The following is a 27,893-nucleotide window of genomic DNA, read 5'->3' on the forward strand; positions in this document are numbered from 1 at the left end:
ACAGTACATTCAGGGCTCTATCCCAGCCAAACCCTTGACCTCTAATCTCCAGTCTTTGAGCCCAACTGGTTGCAAAAACTCACAAAAATCAGTCCCTCTTGATTTCCCAGCTAGTGGCTTTGGGGGAGTGTTATCTTTGTGCACTCTACCCACTCACCTTTCTCTGCAACCAGTGCTCCATTTCCTCTGCAGCACCCAATATCTGTTTCTCTCCCAAACCATGTCTCTGCACTTTCTACTTTCTTTGATGTAGCATCTTTTCTCCTTCTATTTGTGCAGTTTGTTTTGTCAGTCCTCACATCAACTTCTTGGGTATTCAAGATGATTTGATAGTTAATCTAGCTGTGTTCAAGGGAGAAGGCAAGCCTAGGGTCCTCCTACTATGCCACCATCTTAGCTCCCCCTGCCAACCACATGTTTCTTAACTGAAATAAGTTTAACAAAAAAAGTTAAATGAGAGTTAATGCCCTTCCCCCCAAAAAAACCCAGCTGTTCCTCACATCTGAAAAATGTGTTCCATGTTACCAAATTATTCAAATGAAGCAGAAATCTGTCTTATTATATAAAATCTTCTGACTTTTTAATGTTAGCTTGAAGAAACAAACAAAAACTGCCTGTTTCTTTTTTGGCTATGGGTCTACCAGCACTCAGTTTTTGTGTTAATAGGTACTAGGGACAAACAAATATATTTCCTTTATTGTCTCCTCCATCCAGCATCAGCCAAAGGTTCCTACAGTTCAGTTCTCCCTACTCCTTCTCCCTTCATCCTTAGCCATTGATAATGCCACTTATGAATTGCCTGGACTGTGAACTCTTTAAGAACATCCCTTCTTATTACATCCCCTCTCCACTTCCTCCTGTCTACCATAGTTTCTGGTACTTAATGGTGTCATGCATTTATTTGTTGATTCATATACTCACTCAGCAAATGTTAGATAGCAGAGAAACAGAAGAGTTTATAGGTTAAATGAAAAGTTTTATAATAAGTATAATAAGGACTTGAACAAAAAATAAGCATAGTCCTGTGGGCTGCAAAGAAGGGGCACCTAATCCTAAACAAAGGGCTAGAGATGCTTCCCCCACCCTCCAGAGGAGGCAATATCTGGAATAATTCTTTGATTCTTGAAGAAACTGGTTTTATCCAGAAAAAAGAAAAAAGGTGTGCAGAGCCATTCCAAGAAGAGAAAGCAGTCTGGTATGGGAGCTGATTCCAGAGCATTGGTTGGGAATGATGAATGATGGTGCCAGAGGGTATTCAGGATTGGTCAAGAAGAACTACATTGAAGGCAGCACCTGGGTGGCTCAGTCAGTTAAGCATCTGCCTTCAGCTCAGGTCATAATCCCAGGGTCCTGGGATTGAGCCCCAGATCAGGTTCTCTGCTCAGTGGGGAGTCTACTTCTCCCTCTCCTTCTCCCTGCCTTTCTACCTGCTTGTGCTCTCTCTCTCTCTCTTTCTGTCAAATGAATAAAATAAGATCTTAAAAAAAAAAAAAACTACATTGAATAAGTTCATGTGAGACCAGAACACAATGCAAACTAATGCCTCTTCCCCCCCCCCCCAATTGGTTTTCCCCCCAGTCTACAATTTCTTTTAATTCTCTGACTGGGAAAATCTCACTAATCCTTTATGTACCAATACAAATTCCAGTTTTTCTGGAAAGATGGTCTCAACCTCCCTCTAACCCTTATGAACAGAATTTGAGTTGATTGAACCATTGTACTTTGCACATACTTATATTTTCATTCTAATTATTTTGTTCTATATTTATTATTAGTTTTTCAGCTAGGCTGGGATCATTTTATGTTTTAAAGTTAATTTTTTTTAAGTTCATCTTGGTATCTAAAACATCCATTAGATATTTCTTATTTGTTCCTTGAATGAATAGATTGTCATCAGCTTCTCAGAGGAAATAGCATTTTAGGTGGATTTTGAGAATAAGTAACATTAGACACACACACATGCATGAGGGATGGCATATCATGCAAATGGAATAGGAGCAAAGATTTTTTTTTTTCTTCTTAAAGATTTTATTTTAGAGAGAGAGAGTGCACAATTTGGAGATAGAGGGAGAGGGACAAGCAGACTCTGAGCTGAGTGGTGAGCCTGACCCAGGGCTTGATACCATGACCCTGAGATCATGACCTGAGCTAAGTTGGATGCTCAACCAGATGAGCCACCCAGGTACCCCAGGAACAAAGATATTTCTTATTAAATCATTTTGGTTGAAATGACTGCCAAAGTGATTAGAAAGGATAAAGAAATTTTTTAAAAGTTTATTTATTTATTTGAGAGAGAGAGAGAGTGAAAGAGAACATGAGAGGGGAGAAGGTCAGAGGAAGAAGCAGACTCCCCATGGAGCTGGGAGCCTAATGTGGGATCGATCCCAGAACTTGGAGATCATGACCTCAGCCAAAGGCAATCGCTTAACCAATTGAGTCACCCAGGTGCCCCGAGGATAAAGAAATTTTGATGGCATTTGCTAAAAGGAAGGCTGTCATGAAATTCCATTTCACACTGAATTCTTCCACTGCTTTGACCTATGTTCAAATATTTCTGAAAAGGTGAAAATATTTATGCTAGTGCAGTTGAACAGACAACTATGACTGGTCTTTCTTTCCTTATTGTGTGTATTTTAATACCCAGTTTATATTTGACTTTCTCTATGCAGTCTTTTCCAATTATTGAAATCCTAGGGGCTCCTTTCTTGTTTCCAAATCCCTCCAGACTTTCTGCTGGTACTTTTTCCAATAAAGATTATAACCCCTGAAGGCATGCTTACTTCTTTTGTAATTGCATATTTTATACTTTGAATTGTATCTATAAAATGACTTTTTTGGCATGTGGTTGATATTGTAAGACATCATATTTACCACATATATGCGTATAGAACAATATACATAGGTTGTTGACTCTTCGTTTTACCTTCTCACAGAATTATGAATATATGGAATCCTTACTAAGAAGGAAAAAAAATCTCAAACTCTTCAGAAAAATAACGTTAGAGAAGTGTTCACTCAAGAAATGTATTATTTTAAATGTTTCCTTTTGTTTAAAATATATTGAAGACAATGGGAGATTAAAAATTTTATTTGATATTATACATGAATCTTCTTAGAGCTTGTTTTTTCTCGGCCTACTGATAAGGAACAGTCTGAGATCGCTTGCTTGCTTCGATCTTCCTACTATCTGTAGTTTGATTCTGCCCTCAGGGTTTACATTCTCCTCTTTTTTTCTTAGGACACTAATAAAAAATTTAGCTGATTGGAGTGGCTCTTTTGAAATCAACTGGTACACTCCCTCTAGTCAATAGTACTCCAGTTTTCCTGATCTTGATTAAACGTTAATGAGAAACTTTTATAAAAGAGACTTTTCACCACCCTAGTATCTTGCAATAGAAAGGCGTGCCCAGGACTCCCCCTGGTGGTGATGGTCACTGGGGACATACATGGGAATGTTTAGAATTTTGCATTTCTCACTAGGCTTTCCTTCTATGGAGTGGTTACTAATAGATGAGGCCAAAGGAAGAAAGGGGAAGGATGACATTTAGGAATGTCATTTGGGTTACTTCTCTCAGTTTAAATTTCCAATCTCATCAACTTTGTGTGGTGTGTTTATTGTTTTTGGTTTTTTTTTTTAGTTACTTGGTCTTAGACTGTATCTATCAAAGGGTATAATAATCAAACCAACTTTGTACTCAAATTATAGTTTTTGATCAAGAAAAAGATTTCTTTGGATTAAAATGGTCATGGTAATGTAGTAGTAATGACTCATACCGCATTCTGATATGCTATCAGGTGAACAAGAATTGACAGTAGTGAACAATTGAGCATACTTTCCAGGTGTTGGGCACTATATAAAAGACTTCATATGCATTTTATATGCATTCATCTTCATGACAGTGCTATGAGATAGTCCTATTATCCCTGTTTTACAGGAGCTCAAATAGGTTAATTGGTCAACTAAGGTCACAGAGTGGAAAAGGTAGAGTCTTTAGCTCTTGGCTTTGTTAGGAACCTTCCAGGGTACTTACTCACTGATGGTTAATGAATACTAAGAATGGTTTTAGTATAAATATCCACTTAATTTTCCTCTTCAACATTACATTATAGTATAGTTCAATTTAAAACATCACTATTATTACTGAGATTATGAAACCTTTCATATTCAGGTATTTTTCATTATGCAATGAGAACATTATAGAACACCATTGATTTAACTTCTTGATCTCTCTGGTGACATGATCAAGGTTGAATACATGACCTTTTAAGTTCTGGCTAAAGCAGTAAGGGCTTACCTCTTCTACCTGGGTCTAATGCTAACTTTGTCTGCTTTCATCTGGTTAGTCAGGGATGACAACTGGATTTTATCTTACACATTAAAAATTAGGAAAAAAAAATACTGAGAATACAATCATTCCACAAGAAGTTGCACTGCTGACATAACAAGTTTAGGTAGAACCAATCAGGGCCATGTTGGTGAGAGGGTAAGGTGGTCTCTGGTCTTCCATTCTTGAAACTTGCTTGCCTCTCTTCCCCTTCAAACACTTACTCATTCTGCCTTAACCTGGTTCTGGATTTTTGCCTCTTGTACTCTTACAGTGTTTGTACTCATCTCTGTAAGGTCCTATTGAGCCAGTGGGGCCCCACCCCGGTTGAACTGCCATTTTGTTGTTTATGCAGTAAAACTAAATTGACCCTGCTCCCCAGGGAAACTTACTTAAAAGCAAGTCCGGGAAACCAGTCCCAGGTAACAAAGCCCAAATACAAGGGTGGGTCAGGTCAAGTGGAGACATTCAATCAGTGGGGGCACATACTGTCTCCTAGCTACCAAGGAATATGGGCCCCACCCTTGGGGTGCCTTTTGGGTGCTGACTAAGGTGATAGGCTAATTCAAAGAGATACTATGGGGTGACTTGTAGTTCAATTGGCCACCCGTGTGTGACCTAGCATGACTGTGCAGCTTTCTCTGTGTATTGCAATCTCATTGGCCACCTGTGTGTGGCCAGGCTCAACCACATGGCCCTTGCTCTATAAAAGTTAGTCTGTGAGGCAGGGAGTGGTCATGCTCTAAGAGGCATGGCCCCAGCCAGTCGGTTTGATTCTCGATGCTTGGCACAAAATAAAGCTTTGCTTGACCTTCGCTTTGTATCAGTCTCGCTCCTTTAATCACAGACCCATTATTGGGGGACCTAACATTGGGGACCCAACAATCTCCTTCACCTCATCTCTCTAATCATATTAATAATGGCCTGTTGTAATACCACCCTTCACCCCTCCTAAGAGTTGGGGGCTGATAAACTCTGTAAGGGCAGGGATTGTTTGAGTCTTGTTACTTACAGCCTGGCAAACAGTAGGTGCTGAGTAATTGTAGAAATTACTATAGAAAGACCTTATAATTAACAACAAAAACTGCTCTTTCCCCCAGGAAAAACTGGGGACCATTTTAGAAAAATGTACTGGGAATGTTAACAGAAGTATGTCAATATTCAATCATTTCTCGGTATTATTTGTGTAGAAAACGGTTCTGAATCTTTTTGTACTACTTTTAGCAGGGGACATGATTTTACGGTAAGGAAGCCAAGACAGTTTGTATTATGTGATTAGAAGGAATTGGCTCATGAGATTGTGAAGGCTGCTGGCAAGTCCCAAGATTTGCAGGGTGAGTCAGCAAGCTGGGGACCTCAGAGATCCGATGGTGTAGTTTCAGTCCAAAGACTGGCAGGCTTTCGAGACTGGGGAAGAGCAGATGTTTCAGTTCAAAGGCAGTCAGGCAGGAAGAATTCTTCCTCTGGGGAGGGTCAGCTTTTTTGTTCTATTCAAGCCTTCAGCTGGTTGGATGAGGCCCACTCAACATTAGGGAAGACAATCTACTTTAGTCTATCAATTTAAATGTTAATCTCATCTAAAAACACCCTCATGGAAACAATTAGAATAACATTTGACCCAATATCTGGGCAGTCTGTGGTTTGGTCAAGTAGACATACATAACTAACCATCACAGAGGCCCACAGAAAATTATTTCTTCGAGTAGCAGAGCAGGGATTTTAATGTCTGATTTAAAGGGCTATAATTGTTGGGTCAGGGCACACACTGCCTCCAAAGAGGTAATAAATGAAATTAGAAAGCCTTCCAGGTTGACAAACTTCAAAACTTTTAGTCTTTTTCATAGACGCTTTCCCAAAAAAGGCACATTCCTAAAGCAATGTCCACAGATTTTAAATATTCTAAGTACCATAATTTTCCCCCAATTATAATGCATCATGTGCATACTGTCCTAAAACAAGCTGATTTGGGTAGTAGGATTTGTTGGTTTTTATACTAGAAGTTTAGGCATGTTTAAGTATTGATTAGACTAAATTATATAGCTAATCTTGTCAGGGTAAGATAGGTACTTAGTAAATTTTTCTAATAAGCATGTCCAAAGGTATATATACTGATGTAAAGGAGCAAATTTGAAAAAAGGAAAGATAAGCAGGACTTGGGGGTAGAACAAGACAGAAATATTGACTTTTGGGGGATTACCATTGTATCCTTTTAAAATTACATTCAAATCTCTTACTAATTAAAACAAGTATTGAGTACCTGCTATGTGCTTATAATTGTTCTGGGTACTGGGTATATTGTAATGATTAGAATTTGAAAATTTTTCCTTCTCAGGGGTTCAAAAAAAAGTGAGTCATGTAGCATGACCAAGGACTTTGGCAAATAAGATGACAAAAGCATAAGGAGTAACAAAGCCATAAACTGCAAACTGCTGTAAGTGACCAGCCTCTTGGGGGTACAAAGGTACTAGAGGAACAGGTACTTGAGTGCATACACTGGATGGCAATGTTTTGAGAAATTTAATTTATGGTTTAATATTTTTATTATCAGAGAATCTACACTAGGCGGCATCCAGGGTCAGAATGGAAGTGGTAACCAGCAATGGAAAACCAATGTATTTTAGCTTCTGTGCTAGAAGCAACTTCCCAGCGGATCCTAGAAGAAATAGTATTAAAAAAGAACTGGTTGCTTAAGTGATGATCAAAATGCTCTCCATTTGAAGAGACATAGAGATGAAGAGATCGGGGAAAGGGTCATGTGATGACTACAGGGCAACTGCAAGTTGGTAAGATGAAGGCTGAGGAATTTTAAAAGTATAAAATAATGGTACTAAAGTGAATACACAGCCTTCTTGTCTAGAATGAAGCAAGCCTGTATCAAGAAAGTTTTGGATAAAGAAAAAGGATTTCTGTGCAGATGGAGTACATAAATGAAACTCTTTCATGGTTGGGAGATTTTGAAATATAACAGAGATTTAGCTAAGTGTAATGGATGACAGGGCTGTTAAGAGACATAATCTCTCTTGTCTATCTTGAATATGGAGTTAGATCAGCCACTCACTGCCTAACCCAATAATGAAAATGTTAGTAGACAGGATTACCAGCAGAAGAAATAATTTATCCCCTAGTAATGAGCATGTAGGCAGGTGGGCAATATTCACAATTATTTTAAATATAAGGCTGGAAATCTATACAACTCTATACTTTCTAATGAAAACAACTTTTGAACTCAGGAAAACCAGGTCTTAACAGAAATTGACAAGAAATTGTCCATCCTCACAGGTAACAGGGGTGGCTGAAAAACATTTAATTTACACAATATCTGGCTGACATTCTGAGCTTGGCATTCTACTCTTCATGTTTGGGGCTGTACTGCCTTTTTGTTATTCAGATTTTAGGGGTAATACCATATCGATACCCCTAATCTATAATCCTAACTATATTCACCAATTTATTGATTAAAATTTTATTCCAAGTCTTTCCCCTTTGTTGTAATTCCTGGCAACGTTAGTTAACTTATACCATTCTTTTGTTTATGAAATACTTAAGTCCACAAAAATACAGACTTTTCTCAAGAAAGGCATATACCCAATTAACGATCCTTCCTAAATTTCTGTGTTGTATATTTTAATGCTTTAAATAAAGGATTAAGAAGGATAGCCATTATTCTTAGTTTGGACCCATTCCATGATGATACATCTGAATGGAAATAATAATAATTTCTTGGGGTGCCTGGCTGGCTCAGTCAGTTGAGCATCTGCCTTGGGCTCAGGTCATGATCCCAGGGTCCTGGGATCCAGCCCCAGTGTCAGACTCCCTGCTTAGCGGGGAGCCTGCTTCTGCCTGCCATTCTGCCTGCTTGTGCTCTGTCAAATAAATAAAATAAAATCTTAGGAAAAAATTCATTCTTTAAAAAAAATGATTTCTTATACATTTACTTTGCATGAAACCTCAACACATTGTAATCATATGTGAAAATTTTCAAATATATAAACTATCAAAATGAATAAAACTATATTGTTTTAATACCCTAATAAAACAGTAAGTCCCAGAACTTTAGATAGGATCACGGGTTAGTGTTTCCCAGGCTTCAAGATTTCATGTAGTTTAAAAAAAAAAAAAAGTGGGGACCAATACAGAGCTGTCAACTTTTTATTTTGCCAAGTAAGGATACTTTAAAGCAACTAATACTATCAACATTTCATAAAAGGATATTTCAATACCACAAAAGTTGGAATGATCTTATAATAAGAATTAAAATTCAAGCTGATCAGCCTTTTACTTTTTTTTCCCCTTCTGGATGCTGAAAATTTAGGGTTGTCCTAAAATTTGCAAATAAATTGCCTAAAATGCCATTTTCTCCAACCATTTTAAATAGAGGCTGAGAGGTGAGTGGCTTTGCCTGAAATCAGCTTGTGTTAAACTCAGAGAGGAAGCATAGCTTCTGACAACTAGTAGATAATACACTCTCACAGAAACATAATCACTTAACATGTTGCTAATTAGGAACCTTAATCAATGTGTATCTTAAAACCAAACCAAACCCAAATCCTTCATAACTAATGAAAATTCAAATCCACTTACTTTGTAGTATAAAGACTTGTTATACACAGCCATACGTATAATTTAAGGAAAACCCCAAATCATAAATTATCATAATTATGTAACCTACATCATAAATGATGTAATCTTATCTGTAAGCCTTTAATTATCCAAAATGTTTCATTCTCAAGTACATGGTCTATGGAAGATGCTTAATAAATGTCTGTTGTACTAACAGAGGAGTGTCACTTTCAATCACTGCAAAACAAGATTCTTCCTAACATTAGAAACTCTCAACTTAGCATGGAATCCTATTTTGGAAATCACTGGAACATTAATGTATAGAGAAAAAAAAGATAGTGGTGGTGTTGGGGAACCCAATTTGCCTGATTCCTCCAAAAAAAAAAAAAAAAGGCAATCAAATACTTCGTGGTGCTTAAATGAGAACAGTATTTGTACACAATGATTTTTGTGTAAAAACATCACATTAATTTAACCACACCCACTTAACTTTTTTAGGTTAAGTAACAGGAAAGTTTTAATATTCTAAAGGAATTCTAGTTCAAGAGCATGAAACAAAATTTTAACATGACCCTGAGGATACATTTATTTATTTTGGACTAACAAAATTCTACAGTAGATCTGCATTTCAATTAGGCGATCACCTCTAATTCCACCATAAACAAACACATAATCTTATTCCTTTGAAAAATAGTTTTGAGAATTGGCACTAATTTCCTCCCTGCCCCTCACTAGCTATAAAAATGCATGACCAATAGTGTAATTTCAAACTTAAAATTAAAAATACAGTTTAGTCTGTTAAAGGGATGCCCCTTTATCAGAAACCGGGAGTTCATGGATTTTTTTTCCTTAAAACAATCAACCTTTAAAAGCACGATGTTTCTTTTGCAGACCCACTCATACTTACTTAAAACAGGAAGCAGAGGTACGGAAAGAAATTCACCTTAAGAAACTGATAGGCAGAATCAGGGTTTGTAGTATTTTAGATTGTGTATTCAAGATGTGTCTTAAAGACACATCCATATTAAGTCATATAGGCTGCTTAATATTAGTATACACAATTTTGGTAAAAACTTTACCTACTGTAATACACAAAACTGTACATTTAAAAAATATCACTGATCGTACATGAAATATAGGAATGCTGATATTTGCTTTGATTCCTATGACTTCCATGGTAATTCTGGATTTTACCACATAGAAACTTGTTATTGACTACTACTGAGAATTCAAGTAGACTGAAAGAAATGATAAGAATATTTTTGTTAACTTTGTCAAGTTGTTTGTATTACATATATATTCTGTCCTGGCTTTTCCTTCTAATCCATAAAACCCAAAGAACTAATCTCTAAAAATCCACCCGTTAACTACTCCTGTCTTAATATTTTTATTGCTCCTAATTATTTTCAGTTTTCATTTTTTTTTCTGAATCAGGAATGAATGCAATATTTCTGAATCTTTGAGAAATATTATATAAACAAAAACTTGTCTTCAAATTTCTGCTTTTAAGATCATGTAATTTAAGAGAATGTAGTTGTTTTACTCCCCCAAGTTTCTTTACTAGAAATATGCATGTGCCTGATTTTGGAGAGTGGGAAATAAAATCTACCTGTGCCTTTGATCTAGCTTTGTGACTACTATTTCTGTCATGGATGTGTGGCTCTCTGTTCAAGAGGTTTGACATCATGTGTTCCAAATCTTTCAATGTTCCTGCTACAAGTGCCACTTCTTGGAATAGAACCCTGGAACATTAACATTTTAAGACCTTCTTCATGACTACTTTAAATCTAATATCACTTTGATCTAAATTTCCAGTATTGGTTCCTTTCATGGGTCAATTAAATACTCATGAAAATGAATAAAGAAGCTACTGTGCCCTTTTATTTTAGGTCCGGCCCACTTATAATTAAGCAGAATAACATTCCAAGTTCATTTTGATTAAAAACTATGAAAATATAGAAGTTATATTTTCTCAGTGTCATCTCTGTCAAGTAGAGAATCATGGTCGTAACAGGTTTTTCCTATATTAAGAGATTTACCTTAATCACACCCAATTTACTTTCTAGGTTAACTAAGTAATATTAAAAGGTGGTAATTTTCTTTGAAACTTATAAGTACAACCTGCATATACAGGATTTTGACAATAATTTAATGGTAACTTTAATACAGAACTATATTCTAATATAATTACTTTAAACATAAAGAAACGGATCCTTACAAGACCAAAATAACCCACAAGCCATGAAGTTGGTTTTTACTTTCTCCTTTTTTTGTTTAAACAAATGTGCACCACAATGGTTCAACAAGTAAGGCAAATGCCATGAATATGAAAGCTGCAGTTTCCAACAGACCACATCTAGGACCCAAGGGAGGTGAATTAGACAGAAGTCGTAGTCATTCTAATTAAACAATCAGAAAACATCATGACAAGTTTGTTTGCAGTGTCAAAACTGTCTATTTAAGTTTCCTTTCTCTTAATGATCAGAGGTCCCACGTTGTCTCCAGTCTCTTCGTTGTGTTTTGTGTGAGATCCATCGCAGAATGGGAACTAGAAAAAGAGAGAATGTCAATGGCTAATTGCAAAATCACTATTAGTTTAGCAGAGTGGGGGTGATGCTTATATATATATAACACACGTCAACTCTCAATAAAAAGATTTTCTTAGCCCACCTTATATAGGTATTCTTAAAGAGCATATGTGAAGTATAAACACCAAGCAGAAGGAAGAAATCAACTTGTGGATAATACAGATGATTAACTGCATTTTCATTTGTGATATTTGTTCATGATGCTGAATATCTTTTCCGTGTTTATATGTTACAGTTACAATTCCCCATCTAGTGAACTGTGTCCATTTAGAGCCTAAGTTCATTTGTTTAGAATCAATTTGTGTGTTATCCCTTTGTTGATCATCTTTGTAGCAATTTTCCCCAAACCTTTTTGCTAATTTTTTCATGTTACTTTCCTATTAGTTTCATACAAACATGCCAGTATTTCCCTTTTTAACATTCTTCATGGAGACATCTTTCTCCTAAATTTCTTTACATGATTTCACATTTTAAATATAACTGACATTTTGGGATTCAGTGGTAGAAAAGTGACAGAAGTAAATTTCTTTTAATTAATTATTTTGACAAAGAAAGATAGCAAGAGCAGAAACACAAGCAGGGGGAGTGGGAGAGGAAGAAGCAGACTCCTCACTGGGCAGGGAGCCCGATTTGGGGCTAGATCCCAGGACCCTGGGATCATTACCTGATCCAAAGGCATACACTTAACCCACTTAGTCACCCAAGCACCCCATAAGTAAATTTCTTTTTTTTTTTTTTTTTTTAAGATTTTATTTTTATTTATTTTACAGAGAGAGACACAGCAAGAAAGGGAACAGAAGCACCGGGAGTGGGTGAGGGAGAAGCAGGCTTCCCTCTGAGCAGGGAGTCAGATGCGGGGCTCAATCCCAGGACCCTGGGATCATGACCTGAGCTGAAGGCAGACGCTTAATGACTGAGTCACCCAGGCACCCCCAGAAGTAAATTTCTAACAGTGCCTGTCAGAGTATGCTCCAAAGAAGTCCTAAAAGATGTTCTGATTTGGTTTCATTATGTTTTAAAAAAACATATAATTCTCTTGATTTGTAGCATACATTATTATTTAAAAGAAGTCCTGCTATTAAAAAATACTATTTTAGCTCAAAATTTCCCAGGCTGACCGAACCGTGGATGCTTTTTTTTGTTGTTGTTGGAAGATTTTATTTATTTATGTGACAGAGAGAGAGATCACAAATAGGCAGAGAGGCAGGCAGGGGGTTGCGGGGGAAGCAGGTTCCCCGCTGAGTAGAGAGCCGGATGGCAGGGCTAGATCCCAGGACCCTGAGATCATGACCTGAGCCGAAGGTAGAGGCTTAACTCACTGAGCCACCCAGATGCCCCTGCCATGGACGCTTTTAACTCTGATATCTATTATCATAGTGTTCTACAGAACACACTTTACAAAATGATGTTCTAAGATCCTGTTGCTTCAATATTATTAGAGTTTGTACAACTGTTACACTTTATTCCTAATTTTACAAAGTAAGTTCTACCTGTAAAAATGCCTATTTATAGGTTCTACACTATCATACTCATCAATCTACTCTGCTGGGATAATAACGATGTTTAAAATATGCTTCAATATTTGGGAGAGGCTAGGTTTCCTTCAAATTATTCTTGTTAGACTTTTCTTATTTATTCTCTACCCACCTTTATTAAACTTTACCAATTTTTCTTCCAGATAAATCTGAGAATTTTTTTTTTGACAAGTACTATTTAATTTCTCTTGGAATCCTCATCTTCAGGTCTCATGCATACTCTGATAACATTATTTCTGTCTTACATATTCTATAGTTATCATAATTAGGTATATTTTCATACCTAACTACTTATGCTATATATTATCAACAGTTTTTGCAGGTATAGCCTTCCTACTGTTAAATGACAAAAATAGGAATTCAACAATGTTTTACATGTCTCCTCAGGATTTTACACTTAGAAGGTCCAATTACTAGTAAATTATTTTTTTCTTTCCTTCTGTATTTATACCTTTTATTTCTACTTCACATTAAATAATGATAGCGAGCATCTTCATTTTATTCTTGATGTCTGAAGTGTACCTAATATTCTAGAATCTAGAGTCACTGTTTGGTTTAAGGTACACTATTGCATTGAAGAGGCCAATTTAGAAGACTAAAAAGTAACAGGAATCTTAGCCTTAAGATTAAAATTGCCTCATTACTCACAGTGGAGGCAGTATAATTTTAGATACCTGAAAACAGACAATAAGGGTATATAATCTTCAACTTTGACATTAGAAGTATCTATTCTAAGATTAAAATATTATGTTAAAGAAATTCAATTTTAATTTTACTATTTGTATATAATTCCAAGATACAGTAAATTAGTTAAAATTTACAGCAAGAGTCAAGGTATGAGCATATCTAATATTTCCAAGTAAAAATTCTATCTTGGGGTAGCTGACAACATCAATGCAATGTATGTAAAGCTTTCTTTTCCTCTTTCCTTTCTCCTTCCCTCTCCTCCTCTTTTCCTCTTTCTTTCCTCAATAGGATATGGTACACAGTATATTCCTGTTAAAAACAAGTCCTCACAACAAAAACAATCAATCTAAGCTCTCAGTTTTTTCTTGGCATGGATAAGAGGCCATAACAATCCACAAAAATCAAACTAAAATGTACCCTATAGCAGAGATCAGCATTTCAAGGTGACATATGTTTAATAAACAAACACAGATGATTTTACAGTGAGAATACAAATTTACATTGTAAAAGACTCCATTTTTTATAAACAGCACACACAAAACATGTTACTGAACAGTTTTACATATACAGATTATAAAATGTATTTCTAAAATCTAAAGTATTTAAAATAGAAAAGCCTTAAATAACTTACTGAAATAGCATGGTTCTTTCTTTTTGAATCTCATTTTGAAAATACTAAAAAATTCTAGAAAAATAATACATGTTCAAAAATTATTTCCCTCTCTATATAGAATCAAGAACAGGAGAGAAATCTACAAAGAAATATACAAAGAACATCTTATAAAAGGTTAAGAAAGCTATATATCTAAGATGAGAATATACTTTTTATATGATAATCTAGGTATGCCTAAAAACAGAAATTTGTCTGTTTCCTGTTTTAAAAGAAAAAATATTTCTTTAAAAAGCAGCGAACAGGGGCACCTGGGTGGCTCAGTGGGTTAAAGCCTCTGCTTTCGGCTCAGGTCATGATCCCAGGGTCCTGGGATCGAGCCCCACATCAGGCTCTTTGCTTCCTCCTCTTTCTCTGCCTGCCTCTCTGCCTACTTGTGATCTCTGTCAAATAAATAAATAAAATATTAAAAAAAAAAAAAAAAACAGCGAACAGTAGATTCTGGCTATTTGTTCAAAAAACTTTCATGCTTTCATAATATATAAAGCTTTTATACTTTAAAATGTAAACTAAGCATTAAAAATCATTTTGTTCAGAGACACAGATATCTTTTAATAGTACTTTATTAATCTCAGGAATTACTGACTTAGGGCAGAATCTTCTCCCAAACTTCATGTAAAGATTAAGTATTTTTATACTTACTCATCAGAGTTTTTTCACTTTAAGTTAATGAAAAAAAACTAAACTTTTTTTTTTTCCCCCCAACCAGGACCAAGATGAGTTACTACAGGACTGGATTAACAATTTCTTAAGAATACACTGTACATATAAATGGGATATATTTATTGAAATTAATTCATGATTCTCAATATGAATGTCAATTACTTGGCATTAAAATTCAAATGGTAAATTATATAACAATATTTATGTTTTTCAGGAAGTGTCTTGTACTATTTTTTAACTTTTCTATGCTAGAGAAAGAAAATATGTGTATACTTTCAAATGTAATCTAGGAAGTATAGTAGTTTTTGTATTAATGCAATTATATATCAAAAACAAAAAATACCCTTTCATTGAAGATTTGAAATTTGTTAAACAGTCAAGCAAAGAGATGAAATAACAAAAAACCCCCACAAAGGGTATATTTAATTCACGTAGTCATCAATATTTAAAAGTAAAACCTAAATAACCAATGGAAAAAACTTTAGCTCATGAGTGATTCTGAAATCTGTTCTAACATGCCAGTGTTTGTTATTAACAAATTCTGGAGAAAAGCTTGCAGATTGAATCGGCTGAACTTCCTGTATGTCCAGAAAATATCATTTATTTGTTAACAATTAGTAAACTACAAATCCCACATATTTTTAAAATTAGAGAAGAGAGAGAGGACTTAGAGATGAGGCTTAAAAAATGATTAGGGTCAACAAAAAAAGACCTAGAGATTCTTGCTTTTCATTTGGAAAGCTAGCAACATCATCAGTCTTCATAAAATACACAAGATTTGCTTCTTTTTAAAGGCTTTAATCTCAAGTTATGATGTTTCTGGTTTTGGGGTTATTTCAAGATAAAAATAAATAGATGCTCCTCACCTTTTATATCTGCAACAATTAAAAAAAATTATTTTCCTTCTCCAAACTTTGTATTTTTAATGAGTTTGAATTGTATTTCCCAAGGAAGTTGCCGGGGGCCATTTTGACTAACATAAACTCTGAGAAATGGTCTTGCTTTGGTTGAGAAAGAAAAGCAGTAAGATCTGACATTATCTGAGAAATATGACATTTTATTCCATTCTTAGGGACTTACTTTAAGTAAAATGTAAGACAGTAGTAAAATACATTAAGAGAAATTAAGATTTTATAAGACTATCCTTATGTGGATTGGTCAAGCTATGTAACCATCACTCAGAATTTTGTTTCAGACTCCACGCACTCTCTTCCAAACCATTAATAGGCTGGAGACTTCTGTAACGCACAGACACACAGACATATACACACACACACACACACACACACACACACCCTAAAACAAAAAACAAGCACACCACTAACAAAAAATTAAAATCCTAAAGTTGTAAATGAAACAAAATGATTCAACACAGTATGTTCAGTTGCATTTCAACTTCATTTGAGTTCCTGACAGTAACTGGCACACCTTTCCTCTATTCTTATTTCTTAGTGTGTGCGCATCCATCTACTGTCCTTGTTCAAACTCTCTCCTGCCTCCTAGATGGCCAAAATACAACTCAGGTGAGTGGGGGCAGGGTGGCAATCTAGCAAGACTATGTTGCATACTCTTCCCTCTAACGTTAAAGTTCTCTCACTTTCTTATTTCTAAAATAAAGCTCTCTCTTCCTTCCTTTCACATTTGAGCTCCCACTCTCATCTTCCACCTCTTTCAAGACAGCACTATCTCAAATACTATCTTTCCCGCCGTCACTTCTCTATTGCCTCCTTTCTTTCTCCTGTCACATATGGATAGCCCTTTTGTGAAATACGATGAAATAACATGTTTCTGAAACAGCAGACGGCATACCAATCCTTGGAAGAGGGAGAGCGGAGAGGACAAACAAGGCATATTTAAAAATGTAATTTCTGCACACTGCTAAGAGATGATTCATTAGGCCTGAGAAAACCACTCAAAAATGTTAAACCCACACAATGGGCTACTAGTGATTGTACCTTAAGAATGAATTAGAACAGAATTAAAGATTCTATCATATGTAACTTTTTTGGGATAAGTAGAAAGGTGTTTTCATTTTGTTGCATTATAAACACAACTGGTTTATATGAAAAAAAAAATTACTGATTATGAACTCAATACAGCCAAAGGTATTAAAGTCTTTTGTACACTGGTAGGGAAATGTGTGAGTTGGCACCTCTGTGATAACCTTACATACCTCCAGAATGGGGAAGTTTCCAAAGATATCAGAAGAATAAGAACATCAATTAACAAGAATAAAATTCAAAGTGAATTCTTAATTGATTCATGTGGGAATAAAAAGTTCCTAAAATTCAGAACTGACAAATACTAGATGCAAAGAGGATCACTAAGAGCATAAAAGATAAGCTTTAAAAAAAAGAGAAAACGGGAAATAAATTGACTGGTCTGTCATTCCTTTCCTTGATGTCTACTTATGAGAAATGACCATCTTTGGTTTAAGAATCTGGACACTGTGTGATGAAAAAATAATCCCAGAATGTTTTGTTGAATTATAAAGTCTAATAAACATTTAAACCAGTAGCTTGTGTCCATTATTGATTCTTCCTGATATACTTAAGATCTTAGTCCTCATACGTTCCTATTTGCTTTATTGACCCTTTCTTTACCCTCTGGGAAAATCCAACCAAGGCAAACACCCCTTACTTGACCCCAAATCTATGCTTTAGATTTCACTCAAGCAGTCATCTTTCTTTTCCTTTCTACTTACTATGATAGTTACTGAAATTTTAACATATACTCCTAGCATTTCATTTTTAGTGATTCACACATTAACCCACTTAGACACAGCTTCTATTCTAATTATTCTGTTGAAATGACACCAAAAGGTCAATTGCCTAATTGTTTAATGGAACTCATACTATAATATTGACCTAGTTGTCTTTACACAAGCCTATGTTCATAGCCAAGTCTTTAAGAATATCATGGCTTCATAATGAAAAGGAGAAAATTCCAGTTTTCTTCTGACTCTGGCCCATTTCATCTCCTTTTTTGGCTCTTATTCCTCTTTCCAAAATGCAAAAAATTCCCCAAGATTTCATGCTTGATTTTTAACTGCATCACAGATCTTCTTAAGCATTCTTAATGCTTAAACATAAGCATTCTTATGTTTAACTCCTCGGTTTTGCTGATTTCTATCTCCAACTCTGATGTCTCAGCCTTAGATCCACATTTCAGATTATCTGCTGAACATTTCCATTCAAATGTCACCTCAAAATTCACTTTGGAATTGAATTCTTTGTCACCTTTCTAGAAAATCAGCTTTTCTTCTTGGAAGTCCTATTTCTGTTAGCAGCACCATCTCTTCTAATACAAGAGGTTTAGATTCTTTAATTAGTTTCAGTTTTTCTCCACCAATCTCCCTTATCAGTCAGTGCATTAAGCTTATCCTTCCCTCAAAATGTTTCCTCTGTCTGTTCATTTTTCTCCATTCCTAGAGCTATCACTCTCGCATAAGTATCATAACTTTGGAAATTCCTGACAAGAAGTTCCCCATGTCTGCAGGCACAAATTCCTCGCAAAGGTACCCAAGACTCTCCTCATTGTGGACTTATTCCTGGGGGGATGGAAGAGCAGTGACCAGACTAGATTCTTCATTGATCCCACCACCTTTGCTCACTTGAGTCCTTTCCTACAGATTTTAATAAAGACTCCCCCAAAACTGGTATTTCATTCAAATACTACCACACTTTCCAAGGGCAATTTACTCCCATGTATATCCTATCCTATATGTTATATCCTATATATGCTATCCTAGAAAATTCTGGCCCACAGCATAAGCCCTTTCTTTTATTTAAAGCACTGAGTCTACTGTACACATCTATGATACTGGGTATGTTACAATTTAACTTTTCTCATGCGTATATAGTAGACACTAAATGATCATTGACTAAAGAACTACTAAACTGACTTAAAAATTCCTGAATTTCTAAAGGCATTGTTTTGTATATTTTGGTGATCAACAGGAGAATAAAACCTAAAATGAGCGTAATTTTTAAAATACAAACAAGGTCTGGTCTACAGAATATTACTGAGGATTATTTTCTAGCAACCCCACTAGTACTTATAAATAATCCTACATACCAAATGAACACTATACATTTTAAGGTACAACTTGTAATGGAACTATTAATTTTTCACATTCCATATGTTCATCAAGCAGTTTCAAATACAATGACATTATCTAAGCAATGTATCACTGGATTATACATCATCATTTTATTGGGGAAGAGAGTTAGAATACACTTTCTAGTACCTAGTTTGTGACGTCTTATTTGATATACAATTTGTGATAATGGTTTTCCACGGTGGGAAGAGATGGTCCCTGACATGTGCTTTCAGAAACAGATAAATCATTTTTATCATCTATTTTTTTTTTTAAGATTTTATTTATTTATTTGACACAGAGAGAGAGAGAAAACACAAGCAGGGAGAGGAGTGGGAGAAGCAGGCTCCCTAAGTAGGGAGCCTGATGCTGAACTCAATCCCAGGACCCTAGGATCACGACCTGAGCTGAAGGCAGACACTTAAGCCACCCAGGTGCCCTATTGTCTATTAAGTGTTATAGTATCATCTTTGGTGAAATCCATCTTATTTAAATACTAATAGTGGCAGTACACTCACCATATTTCTTATAATACATCACATTCAATGTATGAAGCTTTTCAAGATGACCTTAGGAAAGGATTTACCATCTTTATGTCACTACCTGTCATCACTGTCTAAAAGCTGCAGGTATCACAGATGAGAGTTCCAAATGGAACTTGATGAAATGTAATTATCACAAAAGAAGATTAAAAAAATCCTGTTATGTATTTAATTACAGGAGCTATAGCTTAAAGAAAGCTTAGATACAGTGTCAATATATTTACCAGATAAGAAATTTTCAAGGGTAGTTTTCCAAGTTTCTCCTGAATTTTCTAAAACTTGTCCTAGAATTCAGGAACTTAAAAAGCTCAAGAAAAGAATCTACCCTTTTGTTTCTTTGTGTTTTAGGCTGCATACTCTCTTTCCTGGGAGAGTGGAGGCAAAGATCCACTTGGGGAGGAAATCCTAAGAATAAATAAAGGGATTTTTTTTTCTCTTCTTGGTCAAGAATACAGTTACACTCACCTGAAATCAGTAAGGGAATAACGCAATTTTACTGCATAATAGTTATACATTTTAGGAAATATAATCATGAAGAGAACATGGAAAACAGAGAAGAACAGAATGCATTAAAAAAGAAAGAAAGAAAAGGGGAGCCTGGTTGGCTCAGTCAGTGGAGCAGGTGACTCTTGATCTCAGGGTTGTGAGTTCAAGTCCCACGATGGGCACAGAGATTACTTACAAATGAAAAAAAAAGATCAAGAGATATCCTAATTATATCTAGTGATACATGTTTGACAGAATAGTTTAAAAAGAAATGTTACATTAAAGATGGCACTAACATAAAAAACTTGTTTTCCTCACCTTTTTGGACCTCCAACAACGGCAATACACAGCTTTATCTCCCAAATCCTCCATATCAAAAGCATGTACTATCTTGGGGTTGTCTTTCTGGATGTGAAGGTTTACCATAGATTTGTTGCGATGATCTTTAACATAAAATCTTTTGTAAGCTAGATAACCAACTGCAGCTGTCCCAGCAGCAATAGTAACTGCTGCGATCCATTCAACTAGAGCGGGGAAGGAAAACAGGAATAATCATCAAAACCAAAATATATACTAATAATGTGTATTTTTTACTAACATGATATGTTTAGGAAATCCAGTTTTTGAGTTAAGCATTCCGATAGTCAAAAATTTTTACTGTTAACAAAATAATCACAACACAATGGTGTAACAATTCTTGTTAAGACTTTCCCCAGCCCTTACTGAGGCAATTGCATATTTTCTATTGAAAGATGATAGCTAAATTGAGATAGAGGAAAACTTAAAAAAAAAAAAAAAAGAAAAAGAAAAAGAAAAAAGAAAAAAACCGATGTTTAATAATAATTTTTTTTTTTAAGATTTTATTTATTTACTTGACAGACAGAGATCACAAGTAGGCAGAGAGGCAGGCAGAGAGGAAGGGAAGCAGGCTCCCCTCTGAGTAGAGAGCCCGATGTGGGGCTCCATCCCAGGACCCTGGGATCATGACCTGAGCGGAAGGCAGAGGCTTTAACCCACTGAGCCACCCAGGCGCCCCTTTAATAATAATTTTTAAAGTGTTCATAGATTTAAAATAAAATGCAAACCTGAAGATACCTACTGCTTAAAAAAAAAAAAAAACTGATAAATAAAAAAATTCAGATTATAAAAACTACCCCCACCCAAAAAATCAGGAGGTGATTATGTTAACAAACTGACTCATCAGAGTTCATTTAAATAGTAGGTCCTTTAGTGATTTTAAAGTGCATAACCACAAAGAGCATTGGTATCTGAAGAAAAAAAACAAACAAAAGGACAAATAAAACAAAGCTGCCCTTAAACATTCAAAGAAATATATCCAGCAGGATTCTGGGCTTCAGTCACTCAAAAGTTTTTGTTTTTTAAATTTAAAAGTGCTTTCTCATTAGAGTAAAAGTCAGATGTATTAAATGAGAATGTATTAATTTCTTATTTCAGAGAAAACATGAATATAATTACAGTTATATTCTCAATAAAGTCTAAATTTCCATTACCCACCAGTGGATGATTATTTGAATTTCCTACAAACGTCATTTTTAAATTTAATGACATTTTTCTACTCAATTATTTGCTTGACTAACAGACCATCTATTTATTCTTTTCATGTAGCTTTTCAAGGAGCCCTTAGAAACCCAAGCACTTAACTACCCCAGTTCCACAGAATGTTGGAGAGTAGAAAGTTCTGCATAGTCTGGTTAGCCTCAGCCTCAGAGGAGAGTTGTCTATTCCCAGCATGGAGTGAACTGCAGGAAAAAGTTGAACAGGGGTCAGGATAAACACACTGGACTGCTTCCCAGCACTTCCTGAGTCAGATCTTCTCTGTGTTTTTAATAAGTTCCCAGACTATCAAATAAAGCTCTAGAGAGATAAGTACAAAAAACACATTCCAAGAACAAATAAAAATATATAATGAATAATCAACTGTATGGCTTATTTGCACTATTGAGTCAAATTTCTTATTTGTGATTAATCACCCTTCCTAATAATGCCCTACATTAAATTGGAGCTCATTGTTACAAAACTATAATGGGAAGGAACAACCATTCTCACACTTAGTTCCTTTTATCTTGGGTCCTCTCTTTTAACTCATTCCTTGGATTCTACTTTCAACTACAGTATTCTCTACAAAACAGTTTTCCTTCCCACATTTCTATTCCTCCTTGCTAAAATCCTTTTAAAATAAACATTAACATTATGTCCTTCCCAGGTGCTACATGACTAAGACAAGTTAATAAGTTATTTGACAGCTTCAAACTTTGGATTCACTAAAGAACGTTTTTAACTACACATTTTGTGTAGATTGGTCTTGAATTTTAGTGCAGCTTCATGATATTACCCCGTAACAATTCCTAACAGGGCTGAAACTTCGCTCTGATTTCTAGCTTGGTTCATGATAGTCCTTTCTGATGTATTATTTACCACGGAACTCCCTTGAGAAAGGACTTAATGTCAGGAGCTGTAGCAATCTGCTTCTGAGTTAATGGAAAGCCACTCTGATTAGCTAACGGAGGTATCACAAAATGGGCTAAAATACTGCTATGCATAGTACATGTTCAATTATATTTGCTAAATATTATCTTTAGTATAAACTTAAAAGGAGGAAATATCCCAAAAGAATAAATTAACACAATAAAAATTAATCTTAGTTAATCTTAGTTACACCCTACTTTTTAGGTGAATTATGAAGTAATCCCTAGCAGATTTGCTTTAATAGTGCCTACATATATCAAAAAGGTCTGAAACCCAAAGAACTAAAATTGGTTAAGATTAATTTGTCTCACAACATAAGAAAGAAATCCTATAGGAATTTCTACCTGAAAATCGTAATAGGCCAAAAGAATCTTTCTTAACCATCAAAACAGTCTTCTATTCTCTTTTCTCATATTAGCCACTGAATCCATATGGTGACTTTTTTTTTTTTAAACCTTTACTTCTCTGGAATTTTTGACAGTGGAATAAATGACAGAATAACTGACACACACAAGAGGCAATAGCAAATGAAGAAATGGAAACTGAATCTAGATATTATTGAAAAGTAGCTGCCCCACAGGGAATCAAAACACGCAGTGTTACTCTACCCCCTAACAAAGGTGACTTATGACCCTATATAAATGTCATAGTACCATATGTGTGCTAGGAAAAGGGCTTTGCATTTGCTCCAGTGGGTTTTTCAGAATCAGGGCTAGATAAATTCCTAAGAATTTCCATCCCCCCCCCACAAAAACCTAATTCTCTAATCTCATAGAGACAAATGTAAAAGTTCCCAGAATAAGAAATACGTTACTGTTTTATCATTTCATGATAAATGAATCTTTTTTTTTTTTTTTTTTCCTGGCAAAAAGCTGTGGATGCCACTGGTAACTCTAGGGAAAAGAAGGAAAAGGAAACCTGTAGAGATAGCCAAGAATGATGATTGCCTGAAAAGTCAACAATTAGAATAGAGAAAGAACAGAAAACCCAATATAACAAACAAATAAAAACAACAAAACCTAAGTAACATTTAGTTTTTGATAGTGGGCATATTCTATTAAGAATAAACACAACCTCAAAGGCAAAATGAGACTTTACTAAAACCCAATTTTCAAAGATATTTCAGCTGGCACCTTTCAGACATTCTTTCCTAACCGGGGTCCAGAAAACTCCTGAGCACTACTTCTGCCTCTTCTGGTTTTACCCTCACTTCCCTTCTCTTATAAACATCTCTCAAGGTACAGTATTCCTACAGTTAGATCAAACCCCACCCTTCCCAATCTTGCTTAACCATGCTTTCTCTCTCTACAATACAATGAATAAGCCAATATAAAGAACAAAATACAGGAAATACATTTCTAAATAATCCTTTCCATTCTTACTCTTCCCTTGGTCTACTATTGTATAATATTGATTTGTATAGCAGAATACTGGTTTTCTCTCAGGATAATTCAGATACTGAAAACAATCTCTGGTTTATAACCCATTCCCCAGCTTTTCTCTTCTACTGCGGAAATTATTTTGTTTTAACTTAGACAGAAATCTCACCCTGTTTCTGTTCCTTTAGTCCCTTATCTGTCCAAAATCGTCCTCTCCTCCACAGTGTCAACTGCCACAGAATCAGAATGTCCTTTTCTTCTCAGGAGAGGGGGAGGGGGACTATGTTTAAAATCTTTCCCTCCCTAAGGTCTCTCTCCCAGATCAGCAGGCTGTGCCTGGTAATGTTTTTTTCTTAAGGCCTGGCTTACAGGCGGTGTTCAATGTTAGCTGAATAAAAAGAAATAACAGATTATTAATTCGAATTTGCAACTCCATCTGTCTATTTTACCATCACATTGCTCTTACGCCAATTGACATATCTTTGGCCTCATCTTAACATACTGTATGAGTGTGGGACTTAAACATTTCTTTATATTAAAAATAAAACTTTAGGAATGCCCGGGTCACTGAGTCAATTAAGTATCTGCCTTTGGCTCAGGTCATGTTTCCAGGGTCCTGGAATGGAGCCCTGAATTGCATGGGGTTCCTTGGTCAGCGGGGAGCCTGCTTCTCCTTCTGCCTGCTGCACCTCCTGCTTGTGCACTCACGTACGCACTCTCTCTCTCATAAATAAAATCTTAAAAAAATAAAAATAAAACTTTATTATGGAACACTTCAGACATATACAAGGATTATTATAATGAACTCCCATTTACCCTCACTCAGCTCCAACAAGGATCAACTCACTGCCAATCCTGTTTCATCTATAGTCCCTAATGTCCCCCAATATTTATTTATTGTTTATAACCTAAAGGAGCAGATTCAATGACTTAGAGGTATCAAGGAGCAACACATATAGTAAACCTCCTAAAAGTTATATACTGGGTTGAGGAGGGGTCACTAAAGATGGGGGACTCCACTGTAGTGAAAGATGCTTAATGTTAGAAACTATAATAAACTAGTAGTATCTGGTATCACATAAAAAATAAGTTCAGCATAAGTATGCTGATTATACCTCAATAAGGGAAAAACAAAGGTTGGCATCACCCACTCAAAGTATATCAAGAACCATCTCACTGAATAGGATCTCTGGATTTCAATTCCAATGACTTATCCTCATTGACTTGCCCAGATTTATGTCCTGGCCTGATCCCTATTAATTTATTTATAACCCACAACCCATTATTTTTCTTCTGAATACAAACAAGAATTCTACATGCATAGGCAACACCCTTTTTTTATTTAACATATACTTACAAACTACATACTATTTTTAAGCCCTTTATAATTATTAATCTATTTAGTTGAGAAGAGACATCTTTTCAATTCATCTTCCCCAAATTAAAAAATCAAAATTTCAGATTTTTTAGTGTGGTTTAAAAATTTGGAATAATTTGAGGTCTAAATATTACAAGGTGGTCTCTCAATACATTATCTGTCCCTTCCTTGCCAAACTACTATGTTTGGAGAAGAAGATAAGAAGGTGCTGGATGAAGTGATTTACAAAGGTTTTGGACCTTTGCCCACAATCCTCCTAACAACCTTTACACTTTTAAGTGAAATAAGAAGTAGTTACTTCTCATTACAAAGTTGAGTACTTCAAGTTTAAGCTGATAACCCTCTTCAACAAGCAATTTCCTATCCCTCGAAAACAGCAAGCCAATAGGAAAGCCACCTTTGGATTCCCTTATGGTTGGATTACACACACACACACACACACACACACACACAAAACAGCAAGCTAATGGGAAAGTCACCTTTGGATTCCCTTATGGTTGGATTAAACACGCACACACACACACAAATTTGTCTCGATTGCAAGAAAGATTGGCCAGCAGGGAGTCTTAAGAAGTCCTAGGGTTCGCTTACTTCACATTTCAATGGGCACTACACCCTAGGTTTAAAATACACAAAATGACTCCACATTTGAAAAACGTGTTGGAATCTTTCCATATCACAAAGGTGCAAACTGTCTTCCTATAAAATTATCAGTGGCTCAAGTCATTTGATTATCTTATTTTACACAATAGTTTTATTCCTGAGAAAATACAGGTTTGGATTTTTTAAAAAACAAAAACAAAAATCGCTATTTTAAGAGCACCAAGGTACCTCTATTTAAAGATGAGCATCCTTTGAAATAAGTTTTATAAATAATCACCTCCTACAAACTTCATTAGTAAGTTAAAAATGTCATGGGTTATCATCCTAACTCTGCCAGATAACTTTTGGAAACAGACATGAAATTCTCCAATTTAAAGAACAGATTACAAAATTAGGTCTCAGGTTAACAGAGAGCCTTTACAGAACCCTGGCACTCTAGATGCTCAATATTTACTAAATGAATCAACAAGGCTCTTTTTAATTAGCTTCTGAACAATCTCTTTACTTTTACTTAACAACTGTTAAAGGTAACCAAACCATGAGGCGTGGCGTTTTATACCTGGGCAGAGTATTTTATTACTGGTGCACAGTATTATATTAACAGTTCTACCACCACCAAGAATTGTTATAACGTGAATCTCTACAATAATAGATTCTAGCAAATCTCTTCATTTTAACTGGACCTGTTTCCAAACGCCAGACTAGAGCAAAGGAAGCAAGGCTGAGAAAGCCGAGAGTTCAAAGAGCTCCGTTCTCAATCCTCTCTCCTGGACTACTGCCACGGAGTGGCAGATGCCAGAGGGATTTAAAAAAAGGAAAAAAAAAAAAAAACACAATAACAACAACAAAAAACCTGGGAGAACTGAAGGTCTTGGGTTGGGTTTCTTTCCTTTAAAAAATGTGCAAAACTGAGATGTGATTAGTCACGCATTGCTTCAGGGTTGCAGAAAATTGATGGTCTGACTCCACGGTGATTTAAACTTGAGAAGGGGGAGCAGTTCTTTTTTTTTTTTTTTTTTAAACCTTTCCTCTTTTCCAAGCTCTGTGATTTAAGAAAACAGAAGTGTCTCAAGGGAGAACAAGAAAAAAAAAAAAAAAAAGCTAGCGGCGGAATCGTTAGGTTTTAGGACACGGCTAGTTAAGGAAAACGTGGTCCAGACTTGGGTAGATGCTTCCATGGCCCCAGTACCCCTTAGGCTTGGAGAGATCACCAATTCATACCGACATCGCCCCCTTTCCTGGTTTGGCCCAGGTAGTCCGCAGGCCCGCCCTACGCTTGCCCTTCTACATCTCAAGGTTACAGGGCTGGCGGGCTCGCAGGGCAGCGGTAACTAACAGCACAGAGAGGAGCTGAGGAAGCTGCAACCGGTGCGCAGGCCTCCAGCCTCACCCGCTCCCAGGCCCCACTTCACCTCGTACGCTGGAAGTCAGACTCATGGCGCCGTCGCTTGCAAGGAGTGTGCACAGGACACTAAGCACAAAGAGGTTCTTGCGGAGGCCCGGAGTCAAGGTTCGAGAAACGTCCTACGCGTACCGACTCCAGGCCGCTACGGCGCAAGCGCCGCGGCTGGCCGTGAGCCGGTGTGTATTGCCACTCTAGTTGATGCTGAGCATGCGCGGAGCTGCGTCCCAGTCTAAAGTCTTGAGTCCGGATTTTGACAGCGGGAAAGTAGGGAGGAGACCTAGAGAGGTAGCAACTGAGTGTGCGCAATCGTGTGGGGCGGAGTCCTGGGGCCTGGGGCAGGGCTTGGAGAATAGAGATTCCAGGTCAGATTTAAGTCTTTTCCAGGTGTGCGGGTTTCTTACGGCAAAGGGCAGGTGCTGGTAGTACACTTGACATAATCAGGTATCTAAGATTTTATCTACAGTTTTCTTGCTGAGTTCGGCACCT

General features: G+C 36.1%; 1 protein-coding gene across 2 annotated transcripts; it reads right to left on the reverse strand.

The window, feature by feature from the left end:
- Positions 1–10,733: 10,733 nt before the first annotated feature.
- On the reverse strand, positions 10,734–27,626 carry CISD1 (CDGSH iron sulfur domain 1). 2 transcript variants are annotated; one of them, XM_032842775.1, is made up of 3 exons: positions 27,415–27,626; positions 20,474–20,679; positions 10,734–11,433 (listed from the first exon to the last, which is right to left on the reverse strand). In XM_032842775.1, exons 1-3 carry the CDS (start codon positions 27,437–27,439, stop codon positions 11,344–11,346), a joined length of 321 nt encoding a protein of 106 aa, XP_032698666.1. In that variant the 5' UTR covers positions 27,440–27,626; the 3' UTR covers positions 10,734–11,343. The 2 variants fall into 2 exon arrangements, with proteins under 2 accessions (XP_032698666.1, XP_032698662.1); XM_032842771.1 differs by lacking the exon at positions 27,415–27,626 and adding an exon at positions 21,821–21,925.
- Positions 27,627–27,893: the final 267 nt, after the last annotated feature.

The sequence above is a fragment of the Lontra canadensis genome, unplaced genomic scaffold (genome assembly GCF_010015895.1).
Source record: "Lontra canadensis isolate GAN:19392208 unplaced genomic scaffold, GSC_riverotter_1.0 scaffold3, whole genome shotgun sequence".
Taxonomy (NCBI): Eukaryota; Metazoa; Chordata; class Mammalia; order Carnivora; family Mustelidae; genus Lontra; species Lontra canadensis.